General features: G+C 36.9%; 1 protein-coding gene across 1 annotated transcript in view; it reads left to right on the plus strand.

The window, feature by feature from the left end:
• Positions 1-21,454, plus strand: part of LOC137404962 (5'-3' exoribonuclease 1-like) — a 47,295-nt gene that overhangs the window by 13,066 nt on the left and 12,775 nt on the right. The window contains exons 10-23 of the mRNA XM_068091190.1: positions 1,059-1,179; positions 2,266-2,512; positions 3,270-3,481; positions 4,366-4,440; positions 5,061-5,277; positions 6,112-6,326; positions 8,357-8,537; positions 10,504-10,695; positions 11,055-11,210; positions 11,936-12,099; positions 13,740-13,929; positions 15,736-15,938; positions 17,066-17,279; positions 20,074-20,460. Of these exons, the coding sequence (XP_067947291.1) occupies positions 1,059-1,179; positions 2,266-2,512; positions 3,270-3,481; positions 4,366-4,440; positions 5,061-5,277; positions 6,112-6,326; positions 8,357-8,537; positions 10,504-10,695; positions 11,055-11,210; positions 11,936-12,099; positions 13,740-13,929; positions 15,736-15,938; positions 17,066-17,279; positions 20,074-20,460 (2,774 nt within the window). The remainder of the gene's footprint in view (positions 1-1,058; positions 1,180-2,265; positions 2,513-3,269; positions 3,482-4,365; positions 4,441-5,060; positions 5,278-6,111; positions 6,327-8,356; positions 8,538-10,503; positions 10,696-11,054; positions 11,211-11,935; positions 12,100-13,739; positions 13,930-15,735; positions 15,939-17,065; positions 17,280-20,073; positions 20,461-21,454) is intronic.

Consider the following 21,454-nt stretch of genomic DNA (forward strand, 5'->3'; position numbering starts at 1 on the left):
TCAGGCATTCGACTATATATATAGATATGTGCATATAGTTAGTATGATGACCAATTAGTGGTAGTTTCTGACCGCGGATGATTTTGTCTTGTCGTGGCTTTCTTACCAATTGTCAGCTGTACAAAAAGTAATATGTATTCTATTGTTACTTTTCACCCTTAGATTGGCACTGACACACATGGAATAGTGATTCAACTCGCTGAAATTATTGACTTCTGTCACAATGATTCGGAATAAACTCTTTTCATAAAACTAATTCAGTGAAACCTCTATTTAGGAATATTTCATTATATGAAACATCTTTTGATAGAAACTTTGCTTCGTCTTACGAAAGACATTTTTAGACACGAAAGGCTGAAAGGTCTTTCGTACTTTGGCCCATTTGTTAGTCTCGTGCCTTGGTCCATTTTCTTCCTATATGTATGACTTATAACATCACTCACTTCATTTCCTTTGCTAGCGAAAGTCAGTAAATGACAAGTGTTTTGTTTAAGTTTTTGTATAATATGGAGTTGTTATATACCACATACATGGTATGACAACTTTTATTTCTGGCAATTTAAATTTTGTACTTTTTTATCATGGTAGTTTTTTAGTTCTTGCTTTTTAAAAAACGCGAACATTTGTTCTGAACAAAACCTTACAAACATTACAAACCGACATCTGCCAACCGCCATCCTCCAACTTCCCGTGGTCTTAGCCTTGTCTAGCTAAAGGTAAACAATCAAACATAATGTTCATCGTTTTCTTTCATTATTTTTTTGTGTTTTTTCTATTTATTATGTAGTAATATAATTCTAACATGTATGTAATAGTTGATTTAACCATTACATGTATTTATATTTTATATAAATGTTCTCTGTTTTATGGATGCTTAGAGCAGGTTAGGGCATTTATATAGCAAAATTGGTTCTACTTGCAAAATTTACTATTTATAAAACGGCTTTTGGATCAAATTGCTTTCGTAAGTAGAGGTTCTACTGTAGTTGTTTTTGCTTGCTGTTATCATGTGTAACCCAAGAAGAACATGCATATTATTTCACCATAATTGTTGCCAGAAATAGATCTGCCAAAAGCCTTTGTTCCCGAAAAACTGGAGGCTGAAAACACCATGGCATATGAGTTTAGGAAATACAAGTCTTCCTACTACTTTGATAAGATGGATCTGCAAGCTACCCCGTAAGCACCTTTCTCTTTAAAATTTGCCTTTTAATGATGAAGTTGCTCAAAATTTTAGTAGATTGTATCGGAAAGTGTCAGTATTTTTCTATCATTTGTGATTATTTTTAATGTTTGAGGTGATCTGACTGTCAGGATATTTCAAGATTAACAAAACTGACAAAACTTGATTGTGGTTCAAACACTGAGATTGTGGTTCAAACACTGAGATTGTGGTTCAAACACTGAGATTGTGGTTCAAACACTGAGATTGTGGTTCAAACACTGAGATTGTGGTTCAAACACTGAGATTGTGGTTCAAACACTGAGATTAAGTGAAAGTGCGATTATGACATCTATAGTTGCAAGGAAACCGACGAAATAGAGATGCGTAATGCTGCAACTTGAACACAATATCAACTATCTCATTAATAGCAACCTGTGACGTCATTTTGCACGAATTTTCCTTCTAAACATTTTAACAGCGGATCAAGTTTTGTCGATTTTAATCTTAAAACATCCTGGCAGTCAGATCACCTCAAACAACAAAAACAATTGGAAATAACAGATGTAATAATTGTTTAAAATTTGCTTGTTTCAAATAATCTTTGTTTAAAATTTGCTGGCACAAAATATTACAGCAAATTGTACAGATGTAATAGCAGGGCAACATTAGTGAAACCAAACATCATGCAAAGGCATGCTATTGTGTAAGAGGAAGGTGTCAAAAGCACCACAACTTCACTTACATAATTATGAGAAAAAGAACATTTCCACTAAATTAATCTCTTATGTACTGACTCCATCTAGAGCCAGCTCAGTCTGCATGCATGCCGCAGTCAAGACATAAACAACCATTTTGTTAGCTCTCTATAAAACTCTCCGAATGGAGCTCAATATGTAAAATCTGGTTATGCTGATTGATTTGTCATTTGTTATAAATAGTTTGTTAAAAGGTCAGAGGTAGTACTAGACTACTAGTGTAGGAAAGAAAAGGGAGGAGCAACGAACACAAGTATAATAGTCATAAGGCCTCAGTCATTTTACAGTATGTTAGTTTTATGTCTTTTAGTGGATAGTTGCTTGTTTAGTTTTGTCTGCCTTTAGTGACGTGTTGGCTCAGCAAGCGGAAGACTACGTTCTTGGGCTACAGTGGATTCTCCACTATTACTACACAGGTGTGCCTTCATGGAGTTGGTACTTCCCTCATCATTACGCTCCATTTCTCAGTGACATCCACAGCTTTAGTCATATCGAGTTTGACCTCAAGCTTGGCACCCCTTTCCTTCCCTTTCAGCAACTGATGGCTGTCTTGCCAGCGGCTAGCAAAGATCTTCTCCCAGAAGCTTACCAGGTCTGCAAACGTATCTTTATTTTGTTTTTGGTTTTTATTGTAGTCTGAGTTGTTTGGTGATTTGTTTTGTGAAAGATGAAGTAGGATGATCACTAATATGTCTTGCTTTGGTTGTTTCTTGCGAGTAAATTGATGTACAGAAGTCTTATTGAATCAACAAATACTGATTGCTATGGTTGAGACTAGACCCTCCAACTTTTCCACATATTTAGTTTGTATATCTAGAGTCGGCGATAAGGTTAAAATATATTACATTTTATCTAATGCTCGAATCATTTAAAGGAATTTTTTAAATAGTACTTTTGTAGAAGTTTGTTGGACAACTGTTTATAGAGCAAGGTTTTGCAAACTGTTGTTTCAAATTTGTACTTGAAAAGTATAAACGCAAGTTAACATTAACTTGCATTAACATTTCCTACAGAGCTATATTGAGTTGGCTAACACTTCAATCAGTTTAAAATGATCTGTTGGGCTTTGAGCGAAATGTTACTTGAATCATGCTGTTACCTCGACATCGCGTGCTTCAAAAACGCTGCAAAGTCACAGAAATCATAAAGTACCCACTGATCAAAAAATTTTACCGTTGCTAGGACTGACACGCGTACTCATTGCTGTCAAAGGTTGTCAGCAGTTTGATGCTAGCAGTCGATTAAAGCGCTAGCTAGAGTGTACATCATCAAATAAAAGCCATCGTTTGCAGTAAACAATTCCTTTACACTGTCTCTGCTGTTAGATCCTCAGTCTTTGGTAATTGTAGCCTCTGATGCTGAGTGAGACGTCTCCCATCATTGATTTTTATCCGCGTGAGTTTGAAACGGATCTCAATGGTAAGCAACAAGACTGGGAGGCCATCGTACTAATACCTTTCATAAAGGAACCTCGGCTGATAGCAGCTATGAAATCCAGGGAGCACAAGCTCACAGCAGAGGAAGTCGCTCGGAATGTCCATGGGCCATGTCTCATTTTTAGGTAATACTAGCGGAATGTTCAGCGTTGCACAGGTGTTAAAAATCATCTTATAAATAATGAGCAGTAATGTAGTTGCCTGCTACTTGCTATTAGCCTGGCACATTGCCAATGGATAATTTTAGTAAGCTTACTAATAAGAGCTACCTACGTTATGCCATGAATTTGCGTCGTGACTAGAAGCGGTCGTCTATTCGCTCCCACATAGCGACATATATTGCCCAGCGAATATATCAAATTTTCTGCTTTACGGATTCGTTATTCCAAGATTTTAATAGCTATAACTGGACACGCATATACACATATATATATACACAGACAAACTTTGAGAAATATATAGACGCGGTTGTTTGCCGAGCAAGCTCATTTACAAAATTAGTATTGAGGTCATACTAACACTTCGTTGTACTGATAAATGATCTGAATTGTCTGACCGGTGAGTAGTCGAGGTTAGATGGCTGATAAGGCAAATGGTAGTCGCATTGCAGCCATCTAACCTTGAAGTGCACTCTCTTCTTAAGCAACATGGCTACGCAAAAACAACAGATTTGTTGAAAGAAAAGAGAATCATCATCATGGCTAACTATTAACTTACAGATGTTCTTAACTAGTTATCCAGATGTTAATAACCTGTTACCGTGATGTTACCAACTAGTTATCAATATGCTAACAAATAGTTATCTAAATGTTGGAGATTTTGTCATTCGTGAGACTGAGGGTTAAGGAAATCTAAGCTATTGTAAGAGTGAATATAAAAAGGGTGTGAGACCTTTACATCACAAGGCATTTACATACAGTATGTCATATTAGGAATTCATATGGGTAGATGTTGGGAGAGTGAGAGTTGTGCCCACACTGCTGTGATTGATAGTGATGTCATTTTTCAGCTACTCTGAAGACTCGCAAGGAAGTTACAAGTCATTCTCACCAGGATACCCTCTGATCGCTCATAACCACTCCTCGTGAGTCTTTTCAAGCTATTGTGTAGTGACGTTGACATCCGCTTTCAGATATGCTAATATGCATAGATTACGTATCTTGACTAGTCACTAAATATTTCCAAAACTAGTTTGAAACAATACATCTGGCTCAAGTTTCATTCATGTATTAATCATGGGGGAGGGGGTTATCCTGGTGTCCGAGATATGGGCTGGTGTCTGAGGTATGAGCTGGTGTCTGAGGTGTGAACTGGTGTCTGAGGCTTGAGCTGGTGACTGAGGCTTGAGCTGGTGACTGAGGCATAGACCTATTAACTATACTTTAATAGTTAATAGTATAGTATATAGGTCTGTGGAGTGGGGTATGAGGTCAGTTTGTGAAGGGGAGGCAACTACTTGACCCACCATGACATGGTTGCTACGGAATATCGATGCTCATGGTTGTTAAGGTCATAAGCCGCTGCTACTGATCATACTTGCATGTGTAGCAGTGCTCCTATTAGGCATAGTTGGGCTGGGTATCTGATAACCCCTAGTGGACGCGGTGAAGACTATACCGAGTCAATTACAGCCTTCCTGCTTCTGTATGCTGTCTCGTTGTAGTGCACATATAGCATATCTGTATGGACAAATACCATTTGTAGGGTTGCAACAAAGAACTGGCAGGATTTTGTTGTGTCACTGGAGCAGCTGCGGGCGGGCGCTCATCATAATCATAAACCTATCCTCTACTACCCAGGATTCCCTACATTTGCTCATATCGAAATCAAGTCGTATCTGCAGAAGATGGGAGTAATAGTTTTCCAGCAAGCCTCGAGAAATGAGAACAGAATTGTACAGATTTTGGATGATATGGACATAGTGGGTTTCTATTGGTTGCTCTGGGTGCATTAGGCTGGGTTTCCCATCTAGGTATCACCAGAGTAGACAAGTGCTGCAAGTACTTGCATATCATTGAACTGTACAAAATGTAATTTCATTGGTTGAGCTGGTCATACATGTAGGTTTATATATGCTAGTGCTGTCTCTCTTTTTATGTCTCTTTCGATGTCTCTCTCTCTCTCTCTATGTCTCTTTCGATCTCTCTCTTTCGATGTCTCTCCATCTTCCTCTCCATCTTCCACTCCATCTTCCTCTCCATCTTCCTCTCCATTTTCCTCTCCACCTTCCTCTCCACCTTCCTCTCCATCTTCCTCTCCATCTTCCTCTCTATCTTGAGGAACAAAATGAACTATTAGCTCATTTTGTTTCTTGCTTGCATTAAAACTAAATTTGGATTTGTTTCCACTTTGTCATGTGTAATCACTCCTGACTGTATATTTGTTACAATTCCTTCTGCAATGGCTCATGTAACCCTCCATAGAGAAATTTTGGCAGGTTTTTATTTGTTTAAGTTCTCATATGTAGAAGAGTTAACTTAATTTGTTATATTTAACACATTTGGTTTAAAAAATTGGAAGTGAATTTCCATATTTTGGGAACATGCAACAACAACGGTTTGATATGGTTTGCAATGTAATCAATAAGCATGAGTCTTCTAGAAATAAACTATTCCTGTACTGTACCAAAAATAACTATTACATGCCTTTTGCAAATATTTACAACTCATTGCTATTATACCTTGAAGCCATCCAAAGGGTTTTTCACTAAACGTTAATTGGAAACACATAAATTGTTGATCTACCAATTTTCTAGGATGACATAGATCTGGTGAAGCTGGGTGAGTCTCTGCTGGGGAAAAGCATCTGGGTGAACTGGCCACACATGTTCGAAGCTAGAGTGTACTCTTTAGAAACAGATGAGGAAAAGGTTGAGCTCGGAGGAAAAGATGGGGCTGAGGTCGTCAAAACTGCAAGCAACGACAACGCGCAGGCAATATTCCGTAGCTTGTCCGAGTCCATCGCTAGCAAGTAAGCGCCTAGTTGTGATCTGCTCAACTGCCATGGCTTGACAGGTGACAGCAGGTAGCTTATTGGAGTTTCGTGTCTGTTAGTGTCATTTCTTGAGCAGTTTGGGCAAACCGCTCAAGAAATGACACCAAAATTGATGGAGTTAGTGCTGTTAGTTAGCTTTCAAGGAGGCCCAACACTAAAGCCTAGTCCTGTATGTATGTACTAGCAGGTCGCATGGTCCTAGACTATATAACAAGCTTTTCATCTGTCGTGAAATCACTGAGAAGGAAACTTTACTTCCTTCTCAGTAAGTAAAGAATCCTTTTGAAGTAAATATTCTTTTGATGCTTTCAGCTTGTAGAAATCAAGGAAAAACAGTAATCAAATAGAGTGAATAGTTCTTATTTCACTCTCTCTAAAACTGTGATGTTAATCGAAGAAACATTGTTGTTGTACTACAGCTAATTCGGTATATGGTGTTTGTTTTTATGGATAGAAAAACAAAGTTTTACTATAAAGCTCTTGTTAGAAGAACCTTTGTCTATGTCTGAGCTTTCATTACCTTCAGAACTTCAATCAGTGTCATCAGAAACTAATGTTCTGTCTGGGACCAGTTTTTATCTCTCGGCCCTCCAGATTTGTTAGTTCAATCCGCTTTCTAATTATACTGTATCACTCACAAAGCTATGGAATTACACTGAAAAGTATCACTCACAAAGCTATGGAATTACACTGAAAGCGTATCACTCACAAAGCTATGGAATTACACTGAAAACAAATCACTCACAAAGCTATGGAATTACACTGAAAATGTATCACTCACAAAGCTATGGAATTACACTGAAAACGTATCACTCACAAAGCCGCCAAATTTTCGTAGTTCTAGCTAAACCGGAAGTGGAGAAAACAAAGCGAAACTGCGCAGTTGAGATTTCTCAGGGGTTCTGGTAAGAAGGCAACTCCTTCAATTATCTCCGCTCCAGTCTATATAGTGTTAAACGAGTTGATTTAGTTCAGCATGAAAGGTATTTGTGATAGACTAGTTGACAATAAGCTTGCTTGCCGTCTACGCATAGCGTATGCTTTCACAAAGTCTCCATCTCCATCGTCTACATCATACGTCAAGGATACATGTGATGGTGCATAGAACAGTGCTATAAATGTTCATACAACATGTAGGTTGACATATTGTTATCATATAGCTAACGATCTATAGCAAAACTGTGTGTCAATGCTATGGGATGGAGCTAGGCCTATTCTCTAAAACCACATTCTACATGTATGTCGTGAATCTTTTCCCGTAGCAGGTCATTTTTTTCTCCTTAATTGGTTAGAGTTCACTGGCAATCTAAGGTAATATATGTGATTTTTTGTACAGAGTGCAGTGATACTACATGAATTAGCTTAGGATTGCGATCACAGTGGCAATCGTGCGCATGTTGCAAAGTTTGCTTGCTAGCTTTGATTGCGATTCTCATTAAATGGAGCATTGTCTATAATGATATGTTAAAAGATTAACATGCCACTTGAACATGTCGATTATAATTTGGGCCCTTAGAAGAATAACCAAGCCAATCTCTGTTGCTGTAGATCAGTTCCATGAGGAGGCAACTCGTCTTATGGTTCACTTTTTAAAGGGTAATATGTGACCCATTTTGTGACATCTCATTGGTAGACCATCATTACTAGTGCTGCACAATGTCTTTACATGTACATTTGATTATTTGATGTCTAAATATATCGAACATTGGAGTTGTCTTCTTTCGATATATTTAGTGTTAGGCTTTAATATAAACAATATAAAAAAATATTAGTTAGTATCGGTTATTAAACAGGAGTTGTCCCCTCTTTACCATAAGGAGAATGGACAACTCAAGTTTTGCAAAATGAAATAAGCCGATATTTTGATAGAATATCGGCTTAGATATTCATATCAATTGGAAAACTGACCAAATATAAAATCATCCACTGTCATATATCGTCACATCGAATTATACCGTTTTATCATGAATCACCAATCATTACTATTCCCTCACCTGTCGTGATAGGATGGAAAAGAGACGCGGTGTTGACATTGGTCCCACATTTGTTCTCGTCCATGCTCAGCCAATCACTGGAAGGAAGTACAACTACCTAAAGGGCGGAAGAGTCACTGTTGATAAAGAGTGGCAAACAACAACAGAAACCTTTGCCTTGCAGGCTTGCGTCAGAAACGAAAAGATGTCTATGGTAGCCTACTTCTTTCTCCTTTGGCGAACAATTGAGTCTATGATTTTAGTTGTACCTACAGGCTAGATAACTCATGTTTGACATAAACATGCCGATCTTTGAAGGCAAACATTAAAGTTTTAAAGACTTGAGCAAGTAAAAACACCTTGATTCAGATTTTTGTCAAGATAAAATATAGCTTTATTTCTTAGCTGCTGCCTTGTTCATCGAAGGGCAAATAGTGAACCTTAGCAATTACCTTATTCTATGCTTTTGATTTATGCAATATTTATGTAAGACTGACTAGAAGACAAAATTGCCTATGGAACCTTTGCTATTGCTCGTCTTACACTTGTTCCTCTGTTCGCACAATTCTGATATTAAAAATCGTCTGGTGATGGCGTCTAACCTACCAGATAATTGTTTGTTGGCTTACATTGTGACTACGATAACAACACCAATATGCTATTGACCTTTGCAGCTGCTCATTTGCAAACACGCTGAAATAAATACATAATATTTATATAAGTAATAAAAATTTAATACATATATGTAATTTTTATGTAATATATAAAAGTTTATGCCTTCATTTTTGGCTATTTGTCATGAGAGTTCACGTTTGACTCTATAAACATCGGATATGCCATATGCAGTAAAACCTCTATCTGAACGCCATGGCGCTCTATTTTTCAACCCTTCCCTTAAGGTGACACTTTATTCGCGGTGACATTCAAATAAAGGGTGGCGTTGTACTTTCAAACACCTCATCAGAATGCTGAAAAGATGAATTTAACCCTTTACGGGCGAATCGAATGTTGCCTATAGGTTGTACTTTCTTTTGGGCGCTGCGACATTAACCCTATTGGATGCAAGAAATTTGCCAACTAACCTCCAACTTGTCATAAACCTTTAAATAAATATACACGAGGAAGATGATACATGTCTCACTACCAGTCGATATCTATTGCTTACAATTAACCTGCGGTGATCTTATAGCCTGTGTTGCAATTAACCTGCGGTGATCTTATAGCCTGTGTTGCAATTTGTTGGAGATTTAGCGTTTTCATTTCTTTTAATAACTATATATAATAAGATTGCATAAAAGCTCATTGCACTCATCAATATGTGTGCTACAGTGTGCAGCCAACACTGGCTTTTATGTGCAATAGAAGTGGAGTTACTAGCGTCGATCTGTTAGCTGAGTTCAGATTACCGCACTCATGCTATCAAATAACATGCTAGAAATATGCTATAAGTCTGCAAATTTTTGAATTTTATAATAATAAGAATTTATTAAGTGCTAGAAGTATATATTCAAGAACAAGTGACATCAAACCATAATTATAATACATGCAGCAACAAAAGTTAACATTTTAAACCAAAAATATTAGCATCATTTGCTCAGCCAGTTTCATACTGATTGTTGCTTCTGTTTGAAACCATTTCATGTTTTTTGACTGTTCAATACCTTCCACAATGTCTTCTGACCTCAGCCCATCTTCTGAACAGCTGAGCTGGTCGATATTAGCGTTCAAGCAATTTTTTAGCAGAGCAAAACTTTTCCGCGATGACATTGTGAATTGAACCTTCTAGCGCTAATAAAGAGAAACTGCATGTAATCAAAATAGCCTCAAATGTTAGCCTCTAAATATCTAGTAGCACATTTTTCAAAAAGGTGTGAAAACCTTTTCCCACATACATACATCAAAGTATCAAAACCACATTAAAAAGACCATTTCCTATCAAATCTACTACAATTTTGTCTAAGTTCACCTTTAAAAGGTTAGATGAGAGTTGGAAGTCATACCTTTCTATTAAAATATTCATGAGATGTTGCTTAGGCAGTTTAAATGCAAAGCTATCCTAATGTTAAACTTTTAAATAAGAAATAATTTTAGAAATACTTTGTTTTTGGTATAACTTAATATGATATTGCTTCAAGATAACAAACTCTAGAGAAGTTGTTGTGGTTGATTTATGTTTACAGGGTGCTGTTGAGGCGCCTATTACAGCCCAACTTACTCTACAGGAAGTGTTTCCAACAGGCAGCACTGTTTACATGCTTGCTCACCCCTACTACGGATGCCAGGCTACGGTGCTCGAACAGCCTGATGGTAGAGTGAAAGTCAAGGTCATTCAGCTGGCTGAGCCAGATCTCAAGCCAGCCATAAGCTTCAAGGTATGCAGGCTACCAGCTTCTGGATTCCCCATCTACATACTATCAGAAAGTATGTACCATCCGTGGGGGTCTGTGTCAATTGACATACACCTGACGGAGGAGGCAATAGACTAGAACTGACAGTACATGCACCTTGTTGCTGTAAGGGTCAGAACCTCTTACCGCCATAGGTTGTCCGTGTGTAGAGCTGACATTTTATAAAAATGCTAGCTCGAATGGCTAGCAACAGCCAACAGCAATGCTAGCAACAGCATATACCTTTGATATGTCGGTTGGTCAGTGTTTACGCGTCTGTCATTTTTGGTACATGTACGTAGATGTTTTTATGGGTGGTTATGTATAAATTTTGTGTTTCACAGGAGTCGTCACGTTACATGAAAGCATATGAACTCGCTCAACATCTCGGAGTGAGCAGCCATTTTATATCGAGGATTACCGGCACCCTGTTCATTATGAATGGCCGGGAAAGCCTTAATGTCGGACTTGATCTCAAGAATAACAAAAAGGATGAGGAGGTAGTATTTTCCAATAGATTCGAGAGAGTTTGGATGTTATTTCTATGTATGGAGCTAATTTCTCATTATCTCTGGGAATTTATCTTCTCAACTCTTGCATTTTGATAAACTAATAAACTGGTAGTGTGAGAAATAAGTTGCTGTTTTCTAAAAGCCATTTAAATATTTCTACAGCCTGTTTCTGAAGGCCAAGTCTGGTGGTTACAGCTGCAATCAAAACCGTTATGTTCGAATATCCGCTAAATTATTTATCAGGAATTTTAAATGCATTTGAGGTTATTAGTAAAAGTAAGAAGAGTTTTTTAGATTAAATGCTTTTTTACAAAGTACTCATACATAAATATATTGTTAAACGAATTTTTTGATGGGCTATTTTGCTTTCATGTGAGCAAATCTGCAGTTTTTAGGATTTGTAAAGACCTCACGAAGCTAAGGCAAAACCTTTAAGTTAGAGGAGAATACGAGGCTCTGTTATCTTGGCTAGACATGGTTGAGTCCAACAGCAAAGGAACCTTAATGACTGGAGACATGCCCATTTGCAGAGAGCAATTTAAGGGGGGATGGCATTCCTGCCACCATCAGAGACCTTTCTTGGGAACTGAACCCCAATCTTTTATTTGCAGGTCACGCATTCTACACTACTAGGCCTATCATAAGTACTTCAAAGTGTTGAAGTCAGCCAATTCTGATAAACAAATCTAATTTTTAACCTTGTTTGTTTTTAGTGCCCAGGCTTTACGAGGAAAGAAGGGGCTGACTGGCTTTACTCTCAGGCTACGGAAAATGTAATTTACGAATACTTGGAGAAGTTCCCACATTTCTGCCAGTATGTTCATGAGAATCTCAACAAAGATAAGATCTCAGCCGAAAGCGCCTTTGCTGGTAGCAGGTAAGAGCTGGTTACATGTTTTGATATAGTCTGCGCGTGCTGCTATCTCATGCTGTCTGTCATTCAAATCACAAGTCTGCTAACAAGCACCACAAGGCTGCCGCTCTTATCACACCCATCGCTCTTACCATATATGGTACATCCTTTTCACGATTGCACATTCTAATTGTTCAATTTTTATTATTCATTAATATAGTGCGCCCTTTGATGACTCCTGTTATGCGATTTTTGGTGTGGAATTAGTATGGAATAGGATGTTTTTCCGTCCTCAACATACGAGGCGATAAAATTTTAGCTGATGACAAAGTCGAAGCTTAGCTTAGTAAAATACACACTAAAATATAGCATCAAGTGTGTGTTTAGTAGCTAAATTCATTCAAGTTAAATTCAAGGTTTATTTATCTGTCTGTTTATGTTATACGTCTGTCTCGAAAGTAAAAACTCCAGATACTGCATACCATAACTCTTAAACACACTAAAGTTACTGCAGGTAAAAACAGTATAGTTACTAAAGTTACTGCAGGTAACAACAGTATAGTTACTAAAGTTACTGCAGGTAAAAACAGTATAGTTACTAAAGTTACTGCAGGTAACAACAGTATAGTTACTAAAGTTACTGCAGGTAACAACAGTATAGTTACTAAAGTTACTGCAGGTAACAACAGTATAGTTACTAAAGTTACTGCAGGTAACAACAGTATAGTTACTAAAGTTACTGCAGGTGACAACAGTATAGTTACTAAAGTTACTGCAGGTAACAACAGTATAGTTACCAAGGTTAGCATGTTGTTTTCTTACTGATTTTTAATATATACAGTAAGTATATGAAATTTTGATGACTTTTACCAGGGGTGTTTGCATTAGATATTTACTATGGGTTTCTAGACACCAATATACAAAATTTTCACTATCATTTAACATTTACATCGAAGCATTTTTACAGCTGTTTTATTTTTTCTCTTAATTTATTTCACATGCTCAAAGCACTTTTTCATGATACGAAGTTTAAAAGTTACAGTTGTTTGAAAATGTTTGAAAACCTTTACAGTTGTTTTATTTTTTCTCCCAATTAATTTGAACTGCACAAAACACTTCTTTAATTGTAAGATATATGAAAGTTAGGATGGTAACTGTTGTCATTTGTTCAATAAAAATACATTTTCTGTGCAAAGATCTTTTATTCTCTGGTCAGTGCCAGGCATTCACCTAGTAAATATATAAAATAATCACTCTCAGTAAAACTATTGATCAATGAAATCTCCCAAAGACCCTTGATCCACAATTAGTGAACCCTCTGTAGTTGTAATGAGTCTGACACGACCGGTCCTTGCTAAGAAGAAATGGCTAGAAAAGAAATTGAGTTTTTACAAAGCGAAACTATACTCGCAAACGAACTGTAAACATATTTTCTATTGGCTCCAGTGCATGCCGATAATTGTTTCTTTTCATTTGAGTACGGCTACGATAGGTAAATAAATTAACTACTCACTAATCAGAAGTGTTTTGTACAAATCCTACTTAAGCCGCACCATGTGGCTCTTGGTCATACGTATACACTGCCAAGCCGCACTATGCAGCTTACGGTAAATTTTTTCAACATATGGATTTATCTCCCCTCATTAAAATGGCTTGTTTTGCAGAGACCAGACTACTGCAGATCTCGTTCTGTACCTCAAGTCTCTCCCCACATTCAACTGTCCACGAGCCAAATGTGGTAATGAGTTCCTCGAGGCGGCAACTATAAAGGTGATTGAGCAGCAGGTGGAGATGTGCAAAGCCAAACCAAGCCGGCAGCATACTATGATAGTTAAGCCTTCTCTCATTTACAAGGTATAATTGATTACTTGTAGCTATGCTAAGTTTCTATACATCGACAGTAGCAGCACCAGCACACCTCCTTATGATGTTGCAATGTCATCGTGAAAACAGCCGTGTCTCTCATTCTGTCGTGATTCAGTGTCGCTGTTTAGAAGCGAAACACACGTGCATTGCGCCATTTTGATGCCATGGAAACGGTCTTAGCGACCAACGGCTTCAAACATTTGCTTGCGTATAGGTCTTGCTTTTCTGTTGTGTCATCTGCAGACATATACCTAGAAATAATTGTTCTACTATACCGCTCTATGGAAACATGATCTGTTTGTTGATCGCATAGCCCATCAGCACTGATGCACTCCGTTGTGGCTACACTAGCACTGTATAGAGACTTAGTAATAGTATCCTACTCTTAATACACTCCTCTTTTAAACTTTTTTATTTTTAAAACATTTTATTATCACTAAACCTTATCATCTGTCTGAGGCAAACTCTACTAGTAATTATAACAGTGGTGCCGCAACAACAGCACTAGTTAATGCTACTATGCTAAGCATGGCCTATGGGTATTAGATGACTGACCACAAACTGGAAATTTCTGTATAATTATGGAAATATATTCATGGTATTCATATCATAAGCTAATAGCCAGGTGGTACCAATATAAGTTGGAGTATTATATTGCTGGCAGGTTTCTATAGTTTTTAATAGCTGTGCTGCCAAGGTATTGAAAATCAGCTTATAAACAATGAGAGGTAATGAGAGTTGCTGCCACTTGCTATTAGCCTGGCACATTGCCAATGGATAATTTAGGTAAGCTTACTAATAAGAGCTACCTCTTCTCATGATGCTGCGTCGTAATGGAAAGCGTATTTGCTCCTATATAGCGACGTATATCGCCGAGCTAGCTCATCAAACTTGTGTGGCTGAATTGGTAATGCGTTGGACTGGTGAATGAGAGAGTCCAAGATCAAATCTTTTGCGGTACAGATTTTTTATTCCAAGATTTTAATAGCTATAGATGGACATATACAAGGACAACAGATACACACACCAACTTTGAGCAATATATATATACATAAATAAATAATTATAGAACGATAGACACAACCTTTAGAAAGCAAATGGATATAACAAATATAAAAATATAACAATGTTTTTGTATAGGTACTAAGGCAAGCCGTTGTACAACCTTTCTGGCGGAATGAATGATTTGCATGAGAAAGAATTAAGAATTGTCCTTCGAAAAAGATAACTGTAGTTTTTATAATTGAAATAATTCATATCTTAGGCTCGTTTACAGTAATAATGGTGTTTGGCAGTTATCGATTAATTACAATGTTTCATGAAGCCAGGTTGTGCAAACAGCCGGCATCTGATCAACTGCCTATTTACACCTAACTGACTAGCTTGACCTTTTTGAATTCATGATTTGTTCAGTATCACGACATCGAATGCACTCGCAGGCATTGCTTTTGTGGCAGCAACGTTAACTCATAAATAACCAAATATATTCACTGCTTAGTCCAGTAAGTAGACTGCACTGTTATTGACACTTCGTCATCACAAACCAGTCGGAGTGATGTACTTCTTAATTTTTGACCATGTTGCCGGTTTTTTAATGTTTTACTATTGAAACATGGATGACATTTTCAAAGTTGAAAAATTGGTCTTTACTATGTAGAAGTGCAAGTTGTGTAAAAATTTTGTAAACACATCTTCAGACTTTCTGTTTGTCAGCTATTTGGCTCTGTATTCCCCACCATTCCTCTATATTCTCTCTTATACTACAATAGCTCAGCAATGTTCTATTTATTTCAGCAATATTCCCTCATATCAACCATGATGCCAGACGTCGATGCTAACTTTCAGCTATTTGACAGGGTGGTCAATGTTCGCGTTGGCTACACAGTGCCCCACGGACTTCATGGCACTGTAATTGGTATCATCAGAGCGTCTGACGCTAGGGACACACAGATAGAAATTATGTTTGATTCAATGTTTTCGTGCGGACTCACGACCAGGTTGGCTTCACGAATACTTCATTTTTGTCCATAAAAATTTATCATTGCAAATCACTGCTGAAGGAGACTAGATTAATCTGATATTCGAGCCTGTTATTAGTCTGTGTGAGCTTTCATCACAAGCTGACATAATAGAGTTCTTTTGTCTTGTTTCAAGTCAGGGTCAGCAGATAGTAATATGTACTTATACATGTGTGTTGTATACCTTATTTCTTCCTTAATATACGTAGATGATGTTAATGATGATGTTAATGATATGTAGCCTACTTGTACCTTAATATATGTAGATCAACGTTTTGTAGCCTACTTGTACCTTGATATTTGTAGGTCGATGTTTTGTAGCATACTTTCTCCATATTTAAACCTTTGTTTAAAATGATTTTCCACACTATCTGAAAATAAGCTGTAAAGTAGACTCGCTGTATCGAAAGTCTCGGTGTATCTGAAGTCTCGATGTATCTGAAGTCTCGACGTATCTGAAGTCTCGATGTATCTGAAGTCTCGGCGTATCTGAAGTCTCGGCGTATCTGAAGTCTCGATATATCTGAAGTCTTGACGTATCTGAAGTTTCGACATATCTAAAGTTTCGACGTATCTGAAGTCTCGGCGTATCTAAAGTCTCGACGTATCTGAAGTCTCGACGTATCTGAAGTCTCGACGTATCTGAAGTCTCGACGTATCTGAAGTCTCGACGTATCTGAGGTCTCGACGTATCTGAAGTCTCGACGTATCTGAAGTCTCGACGTATCTGAAGTCTCGACGTATCTGAAGTCTCGACGTATCTGAAGTCTCGACGTATCTGAAGTCTCGACGTATCTGAAGTCTCGACGTATCTGAAGTCTCGATGTATTATCAAAACTCAAACCATGATCTTTATGTGTCATCTGAAAAAATGGTTACTAACCATATTTTCCTCGCTGAGAAGAGTTTTAACAGCTAATATATGATTGTTGTGTTTCATGCGAGCCGATAGAGTATGTAGAGAGTAACTTATTGTCTGTCTTTTTTATGCAACGCGTAATTTGTATTAGAAACCATAAGGGTCCTTCCTATTTCAAGCTCACTTCTTTTCTATGACCAAGCTTTGTTTATTTGGTAATAAATCATTAATATTGTTTTCTGCACAGATGTTCTCCTGGCAAAGGCTACCGCTGTCCCCCACACAGTCTCATTAACATTTCATATGGCAGCAGAATTGCTGCTGCAAAGGGTTTCACATCAAGCAACGCAAAGAGGTCGGTAGCATCTGACAAGCCGACTCGCGGATCACCACCGTTCAGGCAGCAGACGAGTTACTCATCAAAGGTTGCTACCCAGAGCAATCCTGCTGAGAAGAATTCAGTGAGTCAGCGCTAGTTGGTGCACTAATATCAGTTTGCTGCGTTAATATTGGCTTATGTGCTAACTTTGGTTTACATATATAAATATACAATATATACAATATGTATATACAATATATATATATTGTATATACATATACAATATATGTGTATGAATGAATATGTATATATATATATACACATACAGTGGAACCTCGGTTCTCAAACATAATCCGTTCCAGAAGGTTGTTTAAAACCGAGTTGTTCGAGATCCGAAACAATTATTTCCATTAGAAGTAATGTATGTAAATTTTAATCCATTCCAAGCTGAGAAAGCAACTTCGGTAAAGTATTTTTTTTAACATTTTGCACTATAAACAGTACTGTATATTACATACTATGAATAAAAACAGGTAGATATAGATCGTGTTTAATTTTAATAAAAAAATTTCTATCCAAGATGATTAAAAAAGAAAACAAAAAGTAAACATTTTGTATGTTTCGCTTTTAAAACATAAAAAACATTTTAAGTTAAGATACAATATCAAAAATTGCAAAAATGGATAATGAAACAGCAAAAATGCAGCAGATCAGTTGCATCAAAAATCGTGTGAAAAAGAAAATATAAACCGCAATGGCACATTTACTTCACATCTTTGAAGGAGAATCTTCATCCAAAACAATTTAGGGTAACTCAACTAGAAGAGTTGTCTCCCTAGCAAATCTCTTCGGTAAAGGGACGGCGTCCCAGACGGTTTCTTCCATTTTGTAAAGAATTTATAAAGCGTAACTTGATTTTCCCTTGGTTAACGAATGTTTCCATACTGTTTCCAAAGCTATTCCGAATGTTTAGTTCCAATGCGCATGCTCCGGCTTGGTCGACAACCGAATTTACGTTCGAGATCCAAGACGAACAAATCTCAAATTCTTTGGTCGAAAACCAAATTGGTTGAGAACTGAGGTTTCACTGTATATGCGTTGTTATATGCGATACATATATATATTTATGTACCGTAAAACCTCTAATTGAACGCCATGGCGCTCTACTTTTCAACCCTTGCTCTATAGTGGCGTTCAATTAGAGGCTGGCGGTGTATTTTTCATTCAAATGGTTTGTCAGTATTTTTGAAGGATAAATTTGGCCTAGGCGAAATTACTGGCGAAGCGAATAGTATATTTGCTTATATTTTGCTCTCTTTTTCCGTTGAAGCAATGTTAAACCTTTTGGATGCAATAAATCTTCTAACTTACCTCCAACTCGTCAAAGATCTCTAAATAAATATGCATCAAGAAACTGAAAAACATCCCTACCAGTTGATATCTATTGCTCGCAATTGACCTGCGATGATATGATAACCTGTGTCCTTTTTTGCAATTTGTTGGCGTTTTCAATTTTTATTTCTTTCTAAATTTGAAGACATATTTTTATTTTATATCCTTATTTAACAATGTTGCATAAAAGTTAATTGCACTCATTGATATGTTTGCTACAGTTTGCAGCCAAAACTGGCTTTTTATGTGCAATAAAAGTCGAGTTAAGAACATCGATCCATTGTAAGCCGTGTTAAGATAGCCACAAGGATGGTATTAAATAACATGCTCTAAATCTGCATCCTTATAAGTTATATAATGACAATCTATCATATAATACAATTATATATTCATAAACAAGTGACTTAAACAAACCATACTTATATTACATGCAGAAACAAAAATTTACGTTTTTAACACAAAAATATTTGCATCATTTGCTCGGATAGCTGTGTTCTGATTGTTGCTTTCAGGCGTCTTCTAGCTGTCCAATACCTTCCAAAATATCTTCTGGTCTCAACTTTTCTTCTACACTGCTGAACTCGTCAATATTAGGGTCCAAACAATTTTTTGGGAGAGAAAAACTTTTATGCGTTGCATTTAACACAAATGCAACACGTAAAAGTTCGTCGCTAAACGTAACCTTTTGTCCAAAACTTGCAAACCATTTTTTATATGCTTGTTTTTTGAAGTATTAAGACTGTGTTAAACAAAGGACTACTATTAGCCTGAGACAGTAAATATTTCTATGGCGTTGGTTTCAAGGTTCATCTACCAACGTAAATTTGAACTGTTTTCTATATAGGTACATGATTATTGCTATGGTGTTGCTTTCAATGTTTTAACGAAGAAAAGCAAAAAGCTCTGGAGTTGGACGACGAGAGAATTGATTGTTATTAATGTAAATGATTCATTATTAATAGGATTTTGTAGACACTTTTCTACTGATCAGTTGATATTGTGGGTTCATAAAGATCAAAGATAGTCAAAGTGGTGTTCAAATGGAGGTGTTGTTCAATTAGAGGTTTTACGGTATATATAGTTAGTTATATAATAGTTTATATATTCAGTTCATATATACAACTGAATGAATGTGGTATGGTTGTAGCACGTGTTGAATCTGGTTTGCTCAGATTTAAAGATGTGCTTTTAATTATATTGTAAACCATAGGAAACAATGTTGTCGTACAACAAATGTTAGTCACTCTATAACCTGTTTTATATGTTAAACTTTATATCTTATATAAACTTATTTGTGAGAAACCATCTTCTCATCGTATGTATATGAACATAACTTCATAACTTCCTGATGACATAACCATACAATGGTACCCTATGCCTGTATATGTTATATACAGCAACTTACGACATAATCAAACAATGGTACCATATGCCTGTATATGTTATATACAGCAACTTATGACATAACCAAACAATGGTATCCTATGTCTGTTAACTGCTTTTGGTCATATTTTACACTTCATTTCTTACACTTCATTTTGTAGTCAAGCAATGCTAACTCAAAACAGCACACACAGTTTACCGTGTTGAAAAGGCCAGAGCCAGCCAAAGGAAATTGTAGTGCATCAAGAGGAGTGCGAACAGATCCGTCTAGCGATGTCAAACAAGCTGCCCAACCGGGAAGGAACGACTCCGTGAATACCTCAAGAGGATCACCCGATTCCCGTAAGATGAATAGAGCTTCTCCATCAACATTCAAAGAAGCCACCATTCGAACTAATAAGGCCAATCAAAAATCTCCATCTAGAAAACCTAGAGATAGTCCTGCTGCCACTGCTCACGGGTCAAAAACGACTGATATACTGATGACACCTGGAGAGTTTGTCTTGCCCAAAGCTCAAAAGGTTGATGGGAGGCGAATTTCTACAGAGGTTAGAGCATTCATCATTTCCGTTTGGAGAATGAGATTTGCTGAATGTTTACAAGTACAGTCAAACATGGATAACTCGCCGATAGCTCTAACACAGTGTTAACTCTAATGGATTTGTCCATTGCCACGCCATGTTAAATTGCTCGATACAACTCGAACTTAGCATCATTAACTGGAACAGTTTTTTGCCCAACGACTACCGAGAGGGTTCTTATCACTGTAGGATATCACTTAATATAAAGATAAACATCAACTTTTAGTAGTTCTTAGGCGTCGTTATTACCACCATCGGCAAAATATTTTCGGTAACGTCTTTTCTACAGGTTTGGAAAAGGCCAAATTTCACCAAACATCCGCTTTGCGGTGGCCCATTTAAAGCAAGAGAAAGCGCGGAAACTTTCGGATAAACAAAGTAAAATCGGCAAAATTGCTCAGAGGAAAAAGATGCATTTTTCAGAGCGTTTTAACCGCGATCAGGTTTGCCAATTTTACTCCTAAAACATCCTGGTAGTCACATCACCTAAAACAACAAACAAATATCAAGTGATAGAAAAATATATATTCTTTCTGATAAAAAATTTTTAAACTTTAAATGAGAGGCCCTTTAACTTGCAACAAGCAATCTATGCTTTTGATTTATATATAGTTTGGAGATGTATATGTATCTTCTGATAAATACGTGCACTTGTGACTGCTCTGATAACTTGAACGCTCTGATAACTCGAACACTTTCGTTCGGTCTCGTGAAGTTTGAGTTACCCATGTTTGACTTTGTTATCATATATACTGTATATCTATAATATATACAGTATATGGTATGCATGATATATATATATATATATATATATATATATATATATATACTAGCTGCATTACCCGCCTACAGGAATAGATTCACGTGTAGCATAAAGTCTATTGAGAGTTGTCTTTCATACTGTATAACAACTTCAAATGTGCAGTCTACTAAAATTGTTGCCCTGATGTACGTATTATTA

This window comes from Watersipora subatra, chromosome 9, assembly GCF_963576615.1.
Source record: "Watersipora subatra chromosome 9, tzWatSuba1.1, whole genome shotgun sequence".
NCBI classification, from domain to species: Eukaryota; Metazoa; Bryozoa; class Gymnolaemata; order Cheilostomatida; family Watersiporidae; genus Watersipora; species Watersipora subatra.